Source organism: Spermophilus citellus, assembly GCF_964194105.1.
Source record: "Spermophilus citellus genome assembly, chromosome: 2".
Taxonomy (NCBI): domain Eukaryota; kingdom Metazoa; phylum Chordata; class Mammalia; order Rodentia; family Sciuridae; genus Spermophilus; species Spermophilus citellus.
In genome coordinates, this window is record NC_138183.1 from 223,708,250 (window position 1) to 223,726,651 (window position 18,402).

An 18,402-nucleotide genomic window follows, 5' to 3' on the forward strand; every position below is an offset into this window, starting at 1 on the left:
TTTCAAGTTATATGTAATAATTTACTAATCGAGGAAATTTATGAGAAAATAGTCATAAGACATTTTTCAGAAAATCCTAATTTGATTCATTGTTTCAAGCACATAATTATTTTTCAGACTGTCCATACCAGTAAAATAAATTTAAGGGTTTTTTCTATCATATGTTACTGTCAATTAACAATAATTGATTAATACTCAAAGTAAAATTTATCTTAATTTTAAAATTAAATTATTGTTGTTTAAATATAGTTACAAAATAACTCCCTTACTTCTTCTTCTGCTTTATGGTGCTCCTTTGCTGTCATTGAAAGGATAACTTTTTCTGTAATTTTCTCCTTCTTGTCATTGAAGGCCAGGTTCAACTAAAAGAAATAAATAAATGACATGAAAACAAGCACTTTTTTTTTAAGAGAGAGTGAGAGAGGAGAGAGAGAGAGAGAATTTTTAATATTCATTCCTTAGTTCTCGGCGGAAACAACATCCCCGTTGGTATGTGGTGCTGAGGATCGAACCCGGGCCACACGCATACCAGGCGAGCGCGCTACCACTTGAGCCACATCCCCAGCCCAAAAAAACAAGCACTTTTTACTGACTCCTAATAGCAATATTTTATTCAAACACCTAATTTAGCATAATCTTGAAGGCAATTTATATTAATTTTGCCTGTACATATATGAAAATGAACTTGCTTAGATTGAATAGGAAGTTCATTTTTATATTTAAAACATGTGGCAAACTGAATTTTCACTTCTTTTTTATTGTTTGTAAGATTATCAAACATGAATTTGGGAGGGTAAGTCACTAATTGCAGACATTTGACACTGTTTTTTAAAGCATTTTAAAAATGAACTTTACTTTAAAAAATTTAGACTGATATTCTCTAGTAAAACCCTTCATTGAAAGTAGGGGAAAAGTTGGCTGCTATTACATCAGTTTAAGGAGCCAAAGACATAAAAGTGTCACTCTAGAATGTGACAAATTATGCTATTTCATAACAAAGTATCATGTATCTATCCATTACCTCTAACCTACTCCATTTACACAGTCAGATAAAGGTCGTCTAGTATTGCTCTATTTCTTTATAAATAATTGTTATGGAAATAAAATGTGATTTTCAACAAAATATAAAAGCTAAACTCAATAATATTTACTCAATAGACTGACATTAACAGAAAGAAAGAACAAAAACCTAATAGAGACCTCATGAATAGGAATATTAACAACTCTTAAGCAAAGGCCTTGAGAATTGGGCTAAAAATACCATGTTCTAAAGTTTTGTTAATGTTGATGTTATAAGTAAGATTTATCTATTATATATCTGGAAAATCATGTTTGAAGTAACATGAATCTTTAATTCATACCCAACCGGAAGAACTGTGCCTCCTTGTATTTGGGATAAAGTGGGAGATGTAGATTCAGCAATATGTCTTCCTTAATCTAGCTGTGCATAGAAGCTAGAAAAATAGTGTCAAATCTGTAAACATCCTACCAATGATATGTGATATAGCTCAGTATATCATCAGACATTCTGATTTGGTAAAAGGGTGGGGTCCAGAAATCTTTAGATGATCTGATGATTACTGCAGGTAAGGAATTAACACATATTTCTGTAAAGGGTCAGTCATTCAATATTTCAGTCTATGGGGTATGGGAGGTGGCATACAGTCTCTGTCTAATTACTCAACTCTGCCATTGTAGTATGAAATAGACAATGCATAAATGAATGAACATGGCTATGCTTCAGTAAAACTTAAACAACAAACAAACAAACAAACAAACAAAAACAGGTGACAGGTTAAATTTAGCCTGCAGGCAGGGTTAGCCAAAACCCTGCCTTAGGTTGAGAACCACTATAGTTTTGTTTTGTTTTATATCACTATGTAAGACTGGTTTCAGGATGGTTTTCTCCAAGAAATATTTGTTCCTTTGATAAAGTGATACAAGAAACAAAATCTTAAATATGGTGCTCAGTTCCACATGTGGAAACCTATGTGTGAAACCTGGTACAACATAGTGGTCTCAAGTCTGATTATTTATCAGGGGAGTTTTCATCTCAGGAGGAGAAGGGTATAGAAGACAGCAATTGGAGAACATTCACTACCTTACCATGCTCAAAATTAATTTGCAAGAGCAAAAATTTCAGAGTAGATATTTTTAAAAAGAGAAAACAAAACAAAACAAAAACAGAGGCATGAAACTCTTTGTTTCCACAGCAGGTAAGTCAGATTCTAATGAGGTTTCCCAGGGTTATGACATTTAGAACTGCTTCCAAGTAACTATTTAAAAGGTAAAAATTCTTTACCTTTGAAAGCACCACAGATGGAAAAAGTCATCTCCACACTAACATCCAAATTCCAAAGAAACACTACACTTGTCTACAGAAGTAGAGGGAAAAGCATGGTATGCATAGAGTCCTATAGGAAAGGCCTGCAGTAAGAGTAAGAAATCATCAACAAACATAAAGATAAATATATGGGGCCTCTGCTGGAAATAGACAAGCCACTCCAAGAGAAATATTTTAATGTGATCATTTAAAGAAAATTATTGAGAGCAAAAGTCAAATGAAGAGTGCGTTTTCACCCGAGGTATTAATAATATGCAGTGCTAATAGCATCTTTCCCTCAAAATCCACGACATGATAACAATGGTAGGATTCTTCTCTCCTGTTATTTTTGATGATAATGTCCTATTTTCTCATTAGGACAAAACTAGTTGCCTTTGACTTGCTGTCCTTATCTCAAATATATGAAATGAAATTTTGTTGATGAAGTTGAGATTTTTAAGGTTGATTTTTCATGTGTTGAAGAGGACAAAATGTTCAAAAACTAAAAAGCAAAAGCAAACAGAAAGATAGCTATAGTTTGTATACAACTGTGAAAAAGCAAATGCCCATCAAGTTGAGGGAGGAGAAACCTACTTTGTCCTGAATGTATCCTGCCCCTTTTAAATATGAGCAAATGATCCCAAATATTCATTGTTCACATCAAAATCTACGAAGCTAAATGGCAAGGTTTAATTCACCATTTTTCCAGGCCTTGCTGGTAAGATTTTAAAACCTGTAACAAACATTAGCCATTTACAATTAAGTTAAAGTTGGGCCCATTCAGTATTAATGGGAACCAAAACAGATAGAACAAGAAATAGACTAGTCAAGAATTATAGCAGAAAGGGAAGAAATAAAAAACATAATGAATTTGTCAAAGAAAACTGAACAAAAATGCTTCTGGGAAATAGTATGTTTAGATAAACAGAAGATAAAATGATTAAATTCACCTCAAACAGTTTAAGAATCAAGAAAATACCTCTACAAAAGTGTTACACAACAGATTCTAATGAAATGACTTGCATTGGTTATGACCTTTCAGACTATATCTATTTTATTTAAAACTATTAGCACTAAGATTTCAGGCATTGTTCCTTCTCTAAAATATGAAAAGATCAAAGTTGAATATTATATAAATATATATAAAACATGTGATCCCTTGTGATGTAATTGAAAGTAATCTTAATCTTGAGGAATTCTTGAACATTTATTGACTCAGGAAGCTTTCCCATGGATACCCTAAAGAGGAAAACATGATAAAATCCTCCTGTTGGAGAAGTACAATTAAAATTGCAGTGAACTTGTGTTATGTGCACCATTAACAGCTAATGACTTTCCTTTTTACCTCCTTCCAAAATATTTTGAAGTTTGTTTACAAAAATCATACAGATTGTATAATAATTTGTATATAATCATCAGATAAAATATATTTTACATAAAACAACTCAAACTATTGACTCTAGAGTATACTTATTAATATCTTTAGAAAAAGTACAATAATTTAAACTAGGGGGTATGTTCTGTCCATATAATGCATATCAACATTTCACATAGGTACTAGCAGAAGGAGAAAAGCCTATTAGCCCAACCAAATGCCTGTGGCTCTGAATTGTGGTTCTCTGAGTCATTTTTTCCTGTGGTCAGAACAATTACTGATTCAATTGTGAAGTACATGTTATGTATAATGCCCTTGATAAATCAACATGATCTGACAAGAAAAATGAATCTACATATCAGAAGTCTAAGCTTTTCACCAGTAACTATTGATCTATTAGTAAAATATCTGATCCATATTTTACATACAGATCAATACAAGCAATACAGTTTAGCATAAGCAATGGGATAATCAGCCTTCATACATATTGACAAGTTTCCCAATGGCCTGTTAATATACAAAAGACTGGGACAAATTACTTATTTATATATACAAAACATGGTTATAAAGGCCAGCTGCAGGTATTTTTTTGGAAAGTGCATTTTAATAAGGTCCTATTCAGTTACAGAACAAATGGGGAAGAAGTAGTTTGCACTACAGAGTTTAGCGCAAGCGCTTTCTCTTTTTCTAACCACGAAATCAATCATTTGTCCAGACTGTGGGAGTCAGAGTTAGTTACTGAAAAGAGCTCCGTATATAAACAAGTCAATAACTCATTGTGTGTTATTGTCCAGCTGAAGAAGTCGGCTTTCAAAAAGCTGCCCCTGCTTCTCTCAGAATGAATGTCACTGTATTCAGAGACTGGGAGAGTCTTTTGTTTCTCACCATTGCTGGCTGCCATTTATGTATGGGAACGGGAGGTAGCTGCTGGGAGAGCAGGGGAAGCTACTATTTCCTATCATAGATATCCAAGAAAACCCCTGAATTTCATCAGCTTAAATATTTGTATCTGGAAATGCATATTGAAATTGATAAGAAGTGGCCACACACACAAAAAAATTTGGCAAATTATTAAATGATAGAGACTCTACCCTTTTAAATTGGACAAGGCTGAAATTTTGGGCTCCCTACCTGTCAAAATTCAGGCTATGAATTGAAAAGTTTGAATATATAAAATCTAACTAATGAACAGGTCAACATGCCAAATAAATACTATCTGTTTTTGCCATAAACAGGTTGATTCTTGAGACCCTTTATGGGTTTTCAAAAGGTGAGTATGTGAGCCCATATATTTATACACTTCTTTTACTCATGTTTATTAAAAATAAATATGAATCCATAAATAAAGTATTATATTTTGGAAAGGTTAATAGAACTTCTATAAGGAAATATTTCATGTACCTAATATTTGTGGTAAGCTAAGAAAATTCCAACTATCTCTGACTTAAAAGTTAATTAAAATATTCTTTATAATTCAAAGTGTTCCTAAATTCATAAGACAAACATTATCATAATTTCATTTATTTTATCCTACTATTTGATAAGTAGTTTCCATTTATTCAGGATCAGACCAAGAAATGTGAAGAAGCACAGAGCAGGTTTTAAGGTTCACAATTAGGTTGAGCAAATAATAAACATAAGTGAATCTGTTTATTAAATGAAATCTGAAATCTGCTGAAATCTGCAAGTGAAATCTAAATTCTCAATTAGATAAAGTTGTAGAAGTAGGCAAAGAGGACATTAAGAACTTTAGCTACATTCAATTGATCCCAGTTCCCCTCACTGTTTGGAAAAATCACAGCATTAAGTAATATGACATGCTTTCACAAGCAACAAGCTATACTAGATATCATCCTAGATACAAATAGGTCAATAGCAAATTACCATAAGGTTGAGAAGATGATTTTTTAAAAAAACTAATACCTATTTGGCATGAGGTAGATCATAATTGCTAAATGGATGTATAATAATACAGTCTACAAGTATTAATGCCAAAAATATTAAGGGTTGTAGTGATTGGAGATGAAGAGGTATAAATGTTAAGTAGTATCTGGGTAGGAAAAGAAGAAAGGAGTGGTAATAAAAAGTTTTTTATTGCTATTTTTTAGTATAAATATTATTATTAATTACATGATTAATTTAGTTCTAAGTAGAATTAGTGAAGTGGCTTTACATGGCATTGAGATGGGGAGGAGAAAAGACCAGCTGAGCCTTTAGGGATAAGCAGAGGAAAAAAGGCATAGCTGATTCAATCAGCAAATCAATGGTCTGATTAGAAGGAATGTTTCATACAGAAGAATAGAGGCTAGACAGTGTGAACCCATACTTAATCTATTTATGAATTCAAATATAATAGGGAAGGTTACATGTCAAGTACCTTGTACTATAATGAGGACAGAGTCAAGGACTCAGTTCTTAGCTCTACAATGCCTCAGCTCCATCCTCTCAAGCTACACATATTTTAACTCCAGTCTTACAGATGCCTAAGAAGTCCAGACCTAGATCCCACTTTCAACAAGGTAGTCTCACTTAAGTTCCTTTATAAAGAAATTCAAGAGTGTTCCTTCTAGTCATGGAGTGAGAGCTGAAATTTCTCCAATTCAAAATTGACTATGAACTCTGGCTCTTCCCTGATAGTTCTGAGACAACAGGGCAGTAATGATGGCTAATATGGCCCAGGTTTCCAAAGCAAGAATCCCTCTTCCATCCTTGCTATGCCTTTGAAAAAAGCTACTTTTTCAATGTCTGTGGCTTCTTGAGGACAGTTTAAGAGAGAACTTATGAAAGAAGTTATTAAAATATTTAATAACTGGTAAACTGATGCATAATAATCATTTTGAAATTAATATTTTTAAATTGTTATAATTTGTCTAAAAGGAGGCAAAAGAGAATTCTCCATAATACTTTAAATGGAACTGATTTGACAATCAAAGATACATAAATTGCTCTTTTCTTTTTTTTTTAACTCATCATAAATTCTAGCCCTTCCACATTCTCTAGGGACAAAAGTGCCAAGTTAGTCCTGACTCAGTAGTCAGATGACAACTTTCTGCCTAGATATTCTATCATAGTGAGGAAAGCCACATACTCTAAACTGAATTCATCTTTCCCTGCCAAACTCTCTACTCCATTTCTCCCACTAGGCAGTTTTGAGGAACTGTGCTTCCCTGGCCAAAGGGTGAGCCTCTGAGCTCAGTCAGACCAAACAACTTCTCTTAGGAGAAGCAGTTTTATGCCACCTGAGACATAAAAGTTTAGAAATAATCTGTCCCATTAGCAGCACCTTAAATAAATTGTTCCTTAGATCCAACTGTCCCTACTCTTTCTTTAGCCCCTTCTCTTGAATCCCATGTGCTACCTACAATGTACCATCCTATTAAAGTCTAGCTTTGCCTAGGTTATCCTGAAACAGGTCCTATTGATAACAAGCAATAAACCCTAACAAGTTACACATTGTTACTTTAGTGAATGAGTTTCTATTCCTTGAATACTCTAAGTATTCAACTCAAATATATTAATCACATCACAAGTTTAATGCCTTCCTTCATATATTACAATGAGTAAAATAACAGGAGTAATTGTTTAAAAGTCATCAACATGGTTTTCTTTTAGGCCGAATCCAGACATCCCTAGGATTTATGACAAAAATATTGTTTCTGCTATGTGCAATGAAATTGTATAACAACAAACTGTAACTATTGCAAGCAAGGCTGTTACTTTGAGAGAGAATTTGCTTTTCAAGAACACCCTTCACTTCTCACAATTAGCATAAAAACAGCTAAACTTAGAAGATACCCCATAAATCCACTCTTCAAGTTGACTGTGAAGCCTTTGCTGCCATCAGGAGTAAGGAAGATAAAGAAAAATAGAAAGTAAAATCCCATTTCCTTCTGTCCTAGAGGAAATATAAGAAGTCCCAGAGAGGGAGGCAGGAAATGAAGATAGAAGAGTAATTGCAATTCTTATTAAAATCCTAATGACATTCTTCATAGAACTAGAAAAAAACAGTTGTAAAATTCATTTGGAAAAATAAGAGACCCAGAATAGGCAATCCTTAGCAAGAAGAGTGAAGCAGGAGGCATCACAATGTCAGACCTTGAACTATACTACAGAGCAACAGTAACAAAAACAGGATGGTGTTGGCACCAAAACAGACATGTAGACCAATGTGCAAAACAGAAGACACAGACAAACTCAGATAAATACAGTTATCTCATACCAGAAAAAGGCACTAAAAAGCATACATTGGAGAAAAGATAGCATCTTCAACAAATGGTGGTGGGAAAACTGGAAATCCACATGTAGCAAAATGAAATTAAACCTCTATCTCTCACCCTGCACAAAAATCAACTCAAAGTGGATCAAAGATGTAGGCACTAGAATAGAGACCCTTTGCCTAATAGAAGAAAAAGTAGGCCCAAATTTTCATCATGTCAGCTTAGGACCTGACTTCCTTAACAAGACTCTTAAAACACAAGAAGTAAAATTAAAATCAATAAATGGGATAGATTCAAACTAAAAAAATTTATTCTCAGCAAAAGAAACAATAACATGAAAAGAGAGCCTAAAGAAAAAATCTTTACCACAAGCACCTCAGATACAGCACCAATCTCCAGGATGTATAGAGAACCCAAAAAAACTTAACACACACAAATAACCCAATCAATAAACAGGCTAAGGAACTGAACAGGCACTTCACATATCAGTCAGTAAACATATGGGAAAATGTTAATCATCTCCAGAAATTAGAGAAATGCATATCAAAACAACTCTAAGATTGCATCTCACTCCTGTCAGAATGGCAATTATCAAGAATATAAGCAATAATAAGTTTTGGTAAAGATGTGGGGGAAAAGATACATTCATACACTGATTGTGTGGGACTGCAAATTGGTGCAACCACTTTGAGAGCAGTATGGAGATTCCTCAGAAAACTTGAAATGGAACCACAATTTGACCCAGCTATTCCACTCCTCAGTTTATTCCCAAAGGACTTAAAAATTAGCATACTATAGTGACGCAGCGACATTAATGTTTATAGCAGCTCAATTCACAATAACTAAACTCTGGTACCAACCTAGATATCCTTCAACAGATGAATGGATTAAAAATGTGATACATATACAGAATGAAATATTATTCAGACTTAAAGAAAAATGAAATTATGGCATTTGTAGGTAAATTGATGGAACTAAAGAACATCATTCTAAATGAACTAAGCCAATCCCCAAAAAATCAAAGGCCAAATGTTTTCTCTGATAAGCGGATGCTGATCCATAATTGTGGTATGGGGAGAGAATGAAGGAACTTTGGATTGTGAAGAGGGGAGCAAGGGGACGGGTAAGGCTGTAGGGATGGGAAGGACAGTAGAATGAGCCAGACATTATTACCCCATATATATGTATAATTACACTATTAGTGTGACTCTGTTACATGTACATCCAGAGGAATGAGGAGTTGTGCTCCATTTGTGTACAATGTGTAAAAATGCATTCAACTGTCATGTATAACTGATTAGAATAAATTTAAAAAAAATAGAAGGGAAACCAGTAGAACAGAAGAAGGTGATGGGGGAGGGAGTGGAGGTACTGAAGAATGAAATTGATCAAATTATACTGTTTTATTATATTAATGTATGAATATATTGTAACAAATCCTACTATTGTGTATAATTATAATGTGCCTTTAAAAAAAAAATAAAAATAATAAGAAGAGTAAATCTTATGTCCTTTCCATAGGGTGTTGCTAGAGGAGGGAGACAACTGTCTGAAAGTAAAAAAACGGTTCCTAAAGGAGAGAGTCTCCTACTCCCCTCCCCTCAATCTGGAGCACAGAAAGAATTGTCCTGTAGCAACTAGGATATAGCTACATCAACAAGATGGCATGGCATGGGCAGGCACAGTGAGGCCTGAGCTTTAGATTTCCAAGACCGTCTTTGGTTTCTGTGTGCCTTAAGTCATGGAAATAGATAAAGAGTTAAACTGGGAAGTCTGCCTAAGTTATTAGCACAGTGAGGGCAAGTGGCTTTATAGCAAGGGAAGCACCAGAGACCACTCAAGTGAAGGTCAAATGTGACTTAGCCAGACCTTCGAAGAAGTCACTAAAGTCACCAATATCAAAGGAAGTCAAGTTTAGGTTAGATCATCCAAGAACTATCACCAAAGAAAATGTCAGAGCCAAAGGAATACGCTAGAGCATCCAGCAACCAGATGAGTACAGGACATCTTTCCAACGATCAGCAGCTGCAATGCCAATACATACATTCCAATAGGCCAGCATGGGGTCTGGGGTTCCTTTCTTCCAATGTCTTGAGAATATGAAAGCCATACAACTCCTTATTTCATATACTGCCTTAAGAAAAACAACAGGGACTGGGCATGGTGGTACACACCTATAATCCCCGAGATATTTGAGAGGCTGAGACAGGAGAATTGGCAAGTTCAAGATCAGTCTTAGAAACTTAAACAAAACCCTCAACAACTTAGTGAGACCCTGTGTCAAAATAAAATGTTAAAAAGGGTTAGGGATATAACTCAATGGTTAAGGGCCCTGGTTTAGAACACCAGTACCAAAAAATATATTTAAAAAGACTGCATAATATGTAAGTGTTCAAAATTTAAATAAACCTGTAGATTAGAATATAATCATTTATTTAAAACAATCCTATTAATTACTCAATAATAAAAATTAAAAAATTAGGTCTCAAGAATAAATAACATTTAAAATATATGCATCAATATATAAGAAGAATATATCTCAAAATATTGGTATCAACTGCTCAAAGCATGAGATTATGGGTGGTGTAACACTCTGTTTTCTTATTCACATCAGCTTATCTCTACTTACTAAATTTTCTACCATATCTACCTATTTATTCACATATGCATTATTATTGCAATATTTCAGCTTTTCTTATTACCTTACTATTATATTCTTCTTCTTCTTTTTCTTCTTCTTCTTCTTCTTCTTCTTCTTCTTCTTATTATTATTATTATTATTATTATCACCTTATCTTATTATTTCCTTATTAAGTCAGTATGTCTAACTTAATAAGGAAATAATAAAGTGATGAGTACATTTTTTATTTTCCATTATCTGTCCATATTTTCCCTACAATAATGGATTTTTTTTACTAATTGATCTCAATCTTTAAAACAAACTATAACTCAAAGGAAAACCTACAATTTTGGAAAATAGACAAAAATATTTAAAAAAAAAACACTATCACCTTTGCTTTCAAAATTACTAATAGCTTATTAAATTTCTTTGAGAATAAAAAAGAAAGTAGTGTCAATTAATGCAGCACAATAGAAGGCCTTTGAATTATTATTTAAAATTGAATTAAATTATATTTACTGCTTCTTAAGAGTGAACTGAGAGAAGACAAATTAAAGCAGAGACAAGGATAGACTCCCTGTCACATGGTTCTGAGTGCTCAGATATATTGCATTATTCAGTCTTAAAAAAATCTCAGTTGTGTAAGCGATGCTTAAAAGAGGTTAAGTAATTTGCTCGTGAATGCAAGGCAAAGAAAATTGAAGAACTGGCATTCAAATCCAGGCATGTCTGACTTCAGCATTCATGATTTTTAATTATGTCTTGGGTATATAAAAAAAAACCCAGGATAAATAAAGGAAGGAAATAACTAGACAGTAACAGACAAATTGGCAATTTTTCTTCCATATTGAAGGATAATACTTTACTATTACCTTATTATTTGAGATATGAAAGTGCAGAGTCAAAATCACAATTTCATTAATATGAACTTATTTTTATAAAATTAATGAGAAAACTAATTTCATTTGGAGCCACTAGTCTAGAATTTACTTTTGAGTGTTTTACACGAAAAGGAACCGGATTAAGACCCACTGACTGTCAGTAATTATTGCTGAAACTCATTAAAGTAATTTACCTAGCCTCCACTTTGTCTCTAAGATTTTTAAAAAATAACATCAATGTCATTTTTTTCATTTAAAAAACATCTATTAATATATTCTAATATAATCAATACATTCATTAGTATTCAGAGATTTTTTTCTATGCACGTATGTCGAAATAAAAGTATAGGTAAAATATATTAACTTTATGTTATAGAAATATGTTGCCATATTATTTGACAACTTGCTTTTATTGCATAGCAATGTCTTCAAATGTTCCTTTTAAATGTCTTAAGCATATCATAACTATCTAGTCACAATTATTGGTCAACAGGTACAAAGTTTCAATTTGGAGGAATAAGTTTTAGTGATCTATTGTATAGCATGGTGACTTTTTAATAATAATGTGTATTTCAAAATTGATAAGAATAGATTTAAAATGTTTTCATCATAAAGCAATAATAAATATGTGAGGTGATGGATTATTAATTAGCTTTATTTAATCATTAAACAATGTATTCATATATCACAATATTCATTGTGCTATATATATATATATATATATATATATATATAATTAGTCAATTAAAAGTAAAAGAATTTTTTAGAAAATTTCATTCAGACTAGCTCAAAATTTTAGTTTCATTACTGATTTAAAGTTTTCTCTAATCAGAGTACAAACTAGATTTTGTGACAATAAATTTAGGATAGAGATAGAAACACATTGTTCATTTTCATACTTCTTCAGATCTTTTGCTGCTGGAGACACATAATTTTTGCTCCATTCTATTGGAGAGAATTTAATCTGGCTAGAAGATGGAGAAGACGGATTTTAATGGAAGACTTATAGAGGAGTGACCATGTGATCTACTCTTAACCAGGACATGCTGGTTAAGACTGAGTTAACAAGTGAACTCTAAGACTGTTCTGGGAAAATTCTCTTCCTCTATTTCTATTTTTTTAATAAAGTCCTCTATAATTTTCCTCCAGGTTGCCTTTTGTGAGACAATCTGTCATCTCCTTTGTATTATTGGAATGGTGTATTCATCACTTTAACATCAGCTCACACAATTGTTGAAATTATTTATTTATTATCTTTCCACTATACCAGGGTATGCCTGTATATTTCATTCTGCTCTCTTGGCCATTTTTGTGTTTACTGATCATGTGCCCCTTCCATTTGGTCTTGGTTGAAAGATAACAATTATGGAAAACCCTGCCACTATGGGATGGGGAAATTGGCTCAACCCTGACAAATCACAGAACTGTCTAACTGTAAACTGGAGAAATCCTTCATGAGTTTTAATTGAAGGAAACATGGTCTATGCCCCATTCAATTCCTTAGATGTTACTAATCACCAATATATTGTTGCCATTTGAGAATTCAGACCCTAAAATCTGGATATTCTCTTAATACTGGATCAAAAAATTTAAATCTTGAGTTTAAAATTATGAACATCTGCATTTTGGTTCTAGATAGTTTTAAAGATCTAATTTAAGAGAAAAGTCTAACCATGTCACTCTCTACTCAAAAATTTTCAGTTGATCCACACTGCCTACAAAATAAAAACCCAAGCTCCTTATAATGGCATTATTATCTGGCTTCTGGCTCCTCACTTACCTCATCTCCCATCTCCTAAATCTCTGACTCACCCTTTGGCTATGTGCTACAGTAATTCTCGTGTTATACAACTTAGCCACCAGTACTCCCACATCCACATCCTGAAATTGTGAGAGAATCTCAAGATCCATCCTTCACATTCCCCATCCCAGAGACTCCTGCTCCACCTCTGGGATTTTCTTCCATAGTTACTGGTTATAGTCCTAAATTCTGTTGAAGTTTGGGGTGGATACAAGAATATAGATTACCATAACCCTAGGTTGTATCACTGTAACAGTCACACACATACATATAGACACCCCTCACACACACACACACACACACACACACACACACACACACACATCACTCTTGCCATCCTTCAAACTATTATTTTCCCTACAATGTTCTTTCCTGACTCAGTCTCTCACATGTTCTCTTTCTCTTTCTCTCACATACACATACCTGTACACACAAATACTCAGACTCTGCTCTGATTTACTTCCTCTGGGAAGCCTTCTCTGACTCATTCTCAGTGCTAGTATAGAGGCCCGTCTTTTACAACACCTTCTACTGTGATCCTGTTCCTAATTTGAACTATGCAGGACACTGGCACAGCACTCAGCAAAGTTAATTTGTGTCTCTTGTATGCAGATTACTTCCAACAGACTGTGAATTCCTCTAAAGTAGACCACTAGGCTGAACTGTCTATATTCATCTCTATATCCCTGGTGCCTCATATAGAAAAGATACTTAACAAATACTAATTAAACTGAACAGAACTGTATTGATGACCTGGAAAACTATAGCTGAGATGTATAGACTTTTTAAAACAAATTATAGAAAGTCCTGAAGTTTGGCACAATATAGCCATGATTTAAGTATATCCCCCCAAATTTCATGAATTGGAAATTTGGTCCCCAAAGTCATATGCCAATGGTATTTGAAGATGAGCCTTTGGGAGATGACTGTGTCATGAGGAATCTGCCCTCATGGATTAATGGGTTAATGGTTGATCAATGGAGTGGTTATCTATAAAAGTGAGATCTCTCCATCAAGCTTGCTCTGTCTCACCATGTGATGCCCTCCACCATGTTATCATGCAGCAAGAAGGTCCTTCCAGATGCTCAGCAGATGCCAGCAACATGCTCTTAGACTTCCCAGTTCCCAGTACCATGAGTTAAAGAAAACTCTGTCCTTTACAAATTATCTGGTCTCATATATGTTGCTATAGAAAAAGAAAAAATGACTAAGACAAATACACAGCAAGTAAAGGGGGATAATAAATTCATCTTCTGAAGCCATCTTCAACATGCAAATCGCTACAAAGTTAGGATATAAGAGACAGCCCTGGCACTAAATTTTACTATTGTCCTCACCCACTCTGGAGCCAAGTGTCAACTCTTGCTGTCAAAGGCTAATGTGTACATCTTATTATGCCCTCACATGTGCTTATTCCCAACATGCTTTAGTTTCATGTTCTTTTTTTTTTTTAATTTTTTATTGGTTGTTCACAACATTACAAAGCTCTTGACATATCATATTTCATACATTAGATTGAAGTGGGTTATGAACCCCCAATTTTACCCCAAATTGGTTTCATGTTCTAAGAGTACCTGTGCTACAACTGCCAGTGGCCATTCCACCAGAAACATTTGTAAGCAAAAGACATCTATTGTATGAACTTTTCACTAACATATAATCTCAGAAAAATTTTTCCTTACTAGGTTTTCAGAATTTTATCTGGATACTAAGTTTTTATTTTTCTCAATTTCAAATTCTGCTCATTAAGAAAAAAAAAAGAGCTATTTTTTGTGTGTGGAAGTAGTTTGAATTTGGATGCTAAAAGGGACTAATTTACTTACTCTCATCTTTGACCTCTCAATTTTACCTAGAACCTAGATAACTTCGTCATTTTGATATTCTATATTCTTATTCATCAGCACCATCTATCATTAGAAGAGAGAGAATTCGTTAAAGGCTTATATTGTGCTTTATGATACTCACATTTTCTCACTTATCATTAAGGAAGTATTATAATAGAAAAAAAGCAAAGTGTGAAATGGTCCACAATCCCAGATACAAACTTTGAAATCTCTGCAGAACAAAATCATTCTCCTTCCTCTGAATACTTGTGGTGCTTTGTGTAATATGACTGGCATTTTGTATCATCAACATCACTCAAAAATATTTATCGAATACTTATGTCAGTCCTACAAAATACTGGTTACCAAGCCACACTTCCCTCATGGGGTTAAAAATCCTGCCTAGGAGGACAGACATAAGACAAGTTAGCACCAGTAGTATGACAATATAACAATGAAAAGTGAATAATTTTCAGGGAGAACTACCCTAAGCAGGGCACAGTGGTGCATGCCTATAATCCCAGAGACTCAGGAGGATTGCAAGTTCAAAGCCATCCTCAGTGACATAGTATGATCCTGTCTAAAAAAAGAGGGTGGGGGGAGCTGGGAATGTGGGATGTGGCTCAGTGGTTAAGTGCCCCTGGGTTCAATCTCCGGTACAAAAAAAAAAAAAAAAAAAAAAGACACTATCTAAACTGGGGACCAGAACAGGAAAGGATTCTCTGAGCTACATGAGTTACTAAGCTTAAGATGGGCTAAGATGACCAAGTCAAGATTGACAAGAAAAACCATTCTAGGCAAAAGAAGCATTAGATTTGCTGCTTAAACAATAACTTATTCAATCCTCAAAATAACTCTAACAGGCATCATTATTGCCATTTTACAGATGAGAAAACTAAGACTTATAGATTAGATAAGTTAATATAATTGGAACCCTTGTCTATTGGAATCCAAAGTATGCCCAGTATATCTAGATCCCTCCCAAAGCTGCCTTGTCCGCTCCCTTTTGGAACAGCAGTTGACAAATTGCATCTGAAAAGAAACAGATAGTAAACAGATTTTGCAAACCAAGAGACAAAAAAAAAAAAAAAACAAGGACAAAAAGTAGAAACAGAAATAACAATGGAAAAAAGCAATTTCCATAACTGACTATTGAAGTTCAAAATATAATAATGGATTATAATACTTTCAAATGCAGTTTCAACAATGAGAAGAATGAAATTCTTCATTGAAATTCAAAACCAGTGTTCTTTCTCATCAAATTTTTTATAAATATTAAATTTTATAAATATTCAACTGTGAAAAACATTCTCAAGTTTGTGATCACATCAAACAAGTGGAAAGTCAGATTTGGCCCACAGGAGTAGCAACTCTGTACTATGCTTCATTCATTAAGAGCAGCATGGTCTAGCAGAACTTGAATGTGAGTACATATGTCATGTTAAATTTTCTAGTGGACATAGAATAGATTAAAAGGACTGGGTTTGTAACTAAATAGCAAAAGCAAGGCCCTGGGTTCAGTTCTCAGCACTGTGGAAAAACAATTTTAAAAAAATGAAGTTTGTTTTATTTGTATTGTATTTAATTAAATATTAGCATTTAAAATGTAATCAATACAAAAATTATTAATGGATTATTTTGTTGTCTCTTTTCACAACAAATATTTAAAGTCTAGTATAAATTTTATACTTGCAACATGCTTGAATTTGGACTAGTCACATGTCAAGTACAGCACAGCTCTAGAGGACAGGTCTGTGTCAGGGGCTAAGCATGTTATGTATAAGTGAGACAAGTACATCATACAGAATCTGTATTACACTGAAGACTTTGAATCTGTCTCTAAAGATGGCAAATGCTACTCCGTTGGTGATAACATTTTCTCAGATGATCATCATTTTCTCAGAAATAAGAAATCTAGGAATTTAGTGTAAAATCTCCTGACCTCTAGAGGTAAACAACTAATTTTTTTTTTTTAAAAAATTATACACAGTCTATAGTCAAACAATTTAAATCTGCATACTAAATATGGTCCTGACCTCCAAATTTATGCCAATTCATGCCTTTCTTTTTAGCATCCGAACTATATTGTACATAAGTGGCTCAATAAATTTGAAGACTTTCAAGTAAAGACAATAAATATTTTCAAATAAAATATTTACTTTATTTTAATAATGTCAAAGGAATGATAATGGATGATAATAAAAACAAGCACATACACATTTCCAACTGTCTTATAAAATATAAGGTTACATCCTGACATTATTCAAAGAATAGTATTTCAAAGAATAAAATTCTGCAGCTGAAAGTAGTCATAACAACCACAATAGCCAAAAGGCAGAAGCAACCCAAATATCTTTCAATGAATAGATGGGTTAAAGAAATGTGGTACATACATACAATGGAATATTATTCAGCACCAAAAGGAAGAATAAACCTTGAAGATACTATGCCAAGTGAAATAAGCCAGTCATAAAATGACACAAAATGACAATACAGTGATTCCATTTATATGCATTACCTAGAGTAATCAAATTCATAAGACAGAAAAATGGAGGTTCCCAGGGCTGAGGGCAGGGATGAATGGAGAGTTAATGTTTAATGGGTTCAGTTTCAGTTTGGAGGATAAAAAATATCTGAGAAGCTTAGGGGTGAGAGCTGCAGAATGAAAATGCTACTTAATTCCATAGAACTATAGAGTTTAAAATGTTTAAAATATGAGCTATGGCTATAGTACAGTGATAGAACACATACTTAGCATGTGTGAGGCCCTGTGCTCAATCCTAGCATCAGGGTGAAAAAAAGATTAAAATAGAAATTTTGTTACAGTATTTTACCATAATAAAAAATGACTATAATATATTTTAATTAAAAAACATGTTTTAATTGATAAAATGCATAAATATTTGTGATATATAACATGATGTTTTGAAATGTGTACACATTGTGGAATGGCTATTGACCCATGCCTCATCTCACATACTTCCCATCTTTTTGTGATGAAAACACTTAAAATCTATTCTCTTAGTATTTTTACATATATAGTACATTGTTATTAACTATAGTAATAATGTTTTGTTTTGTTTTAGTACTGGGGATTGAACCCAAGGACACTTTTATAGTTTAGATGATAGGAGCCCCCCAAAAGTTCATATGTAAGACAATGCTACCAAGGTTAGAGGTAAAATGATTGGGTTATGAGATTTTAACCCAATCAGTGTATTAATCCCCTGATAAGGATTAACTGGGTGGTAACTGTGTGCAGGTAGGTTGTGGCTAGAGGAGCAGGGTCAGTGCGGACCTTTGGGGTTTATATTTTGTCTGTGGTAAGCAGAGCTCTCTTTGTCTCTCTAAGCTTCCTGGTG

At 33.6% G+C, this 18,402-nt stretch overlaps 1 protein-coding gene across 1 annotated transcript in view; it reads right to left on the reverse strand.

The window, feature by feature from the left end:
- DCDC1 (doublecortin domain containing 1) overlaps positions 1–18,402 on the reverse strand; it is a gene marked incomplete at both ends in the record, with an annotated part of 489,436 nt that overhangs the window by 291,246 nt on the left and 179,788 nt on the right. The window contains 1 exon segment of the mRNA XM_081282196.1: positions 270–362. Coding sequence (XP_081138322.1) covers positions 270–362 — 93 coding nt within the window.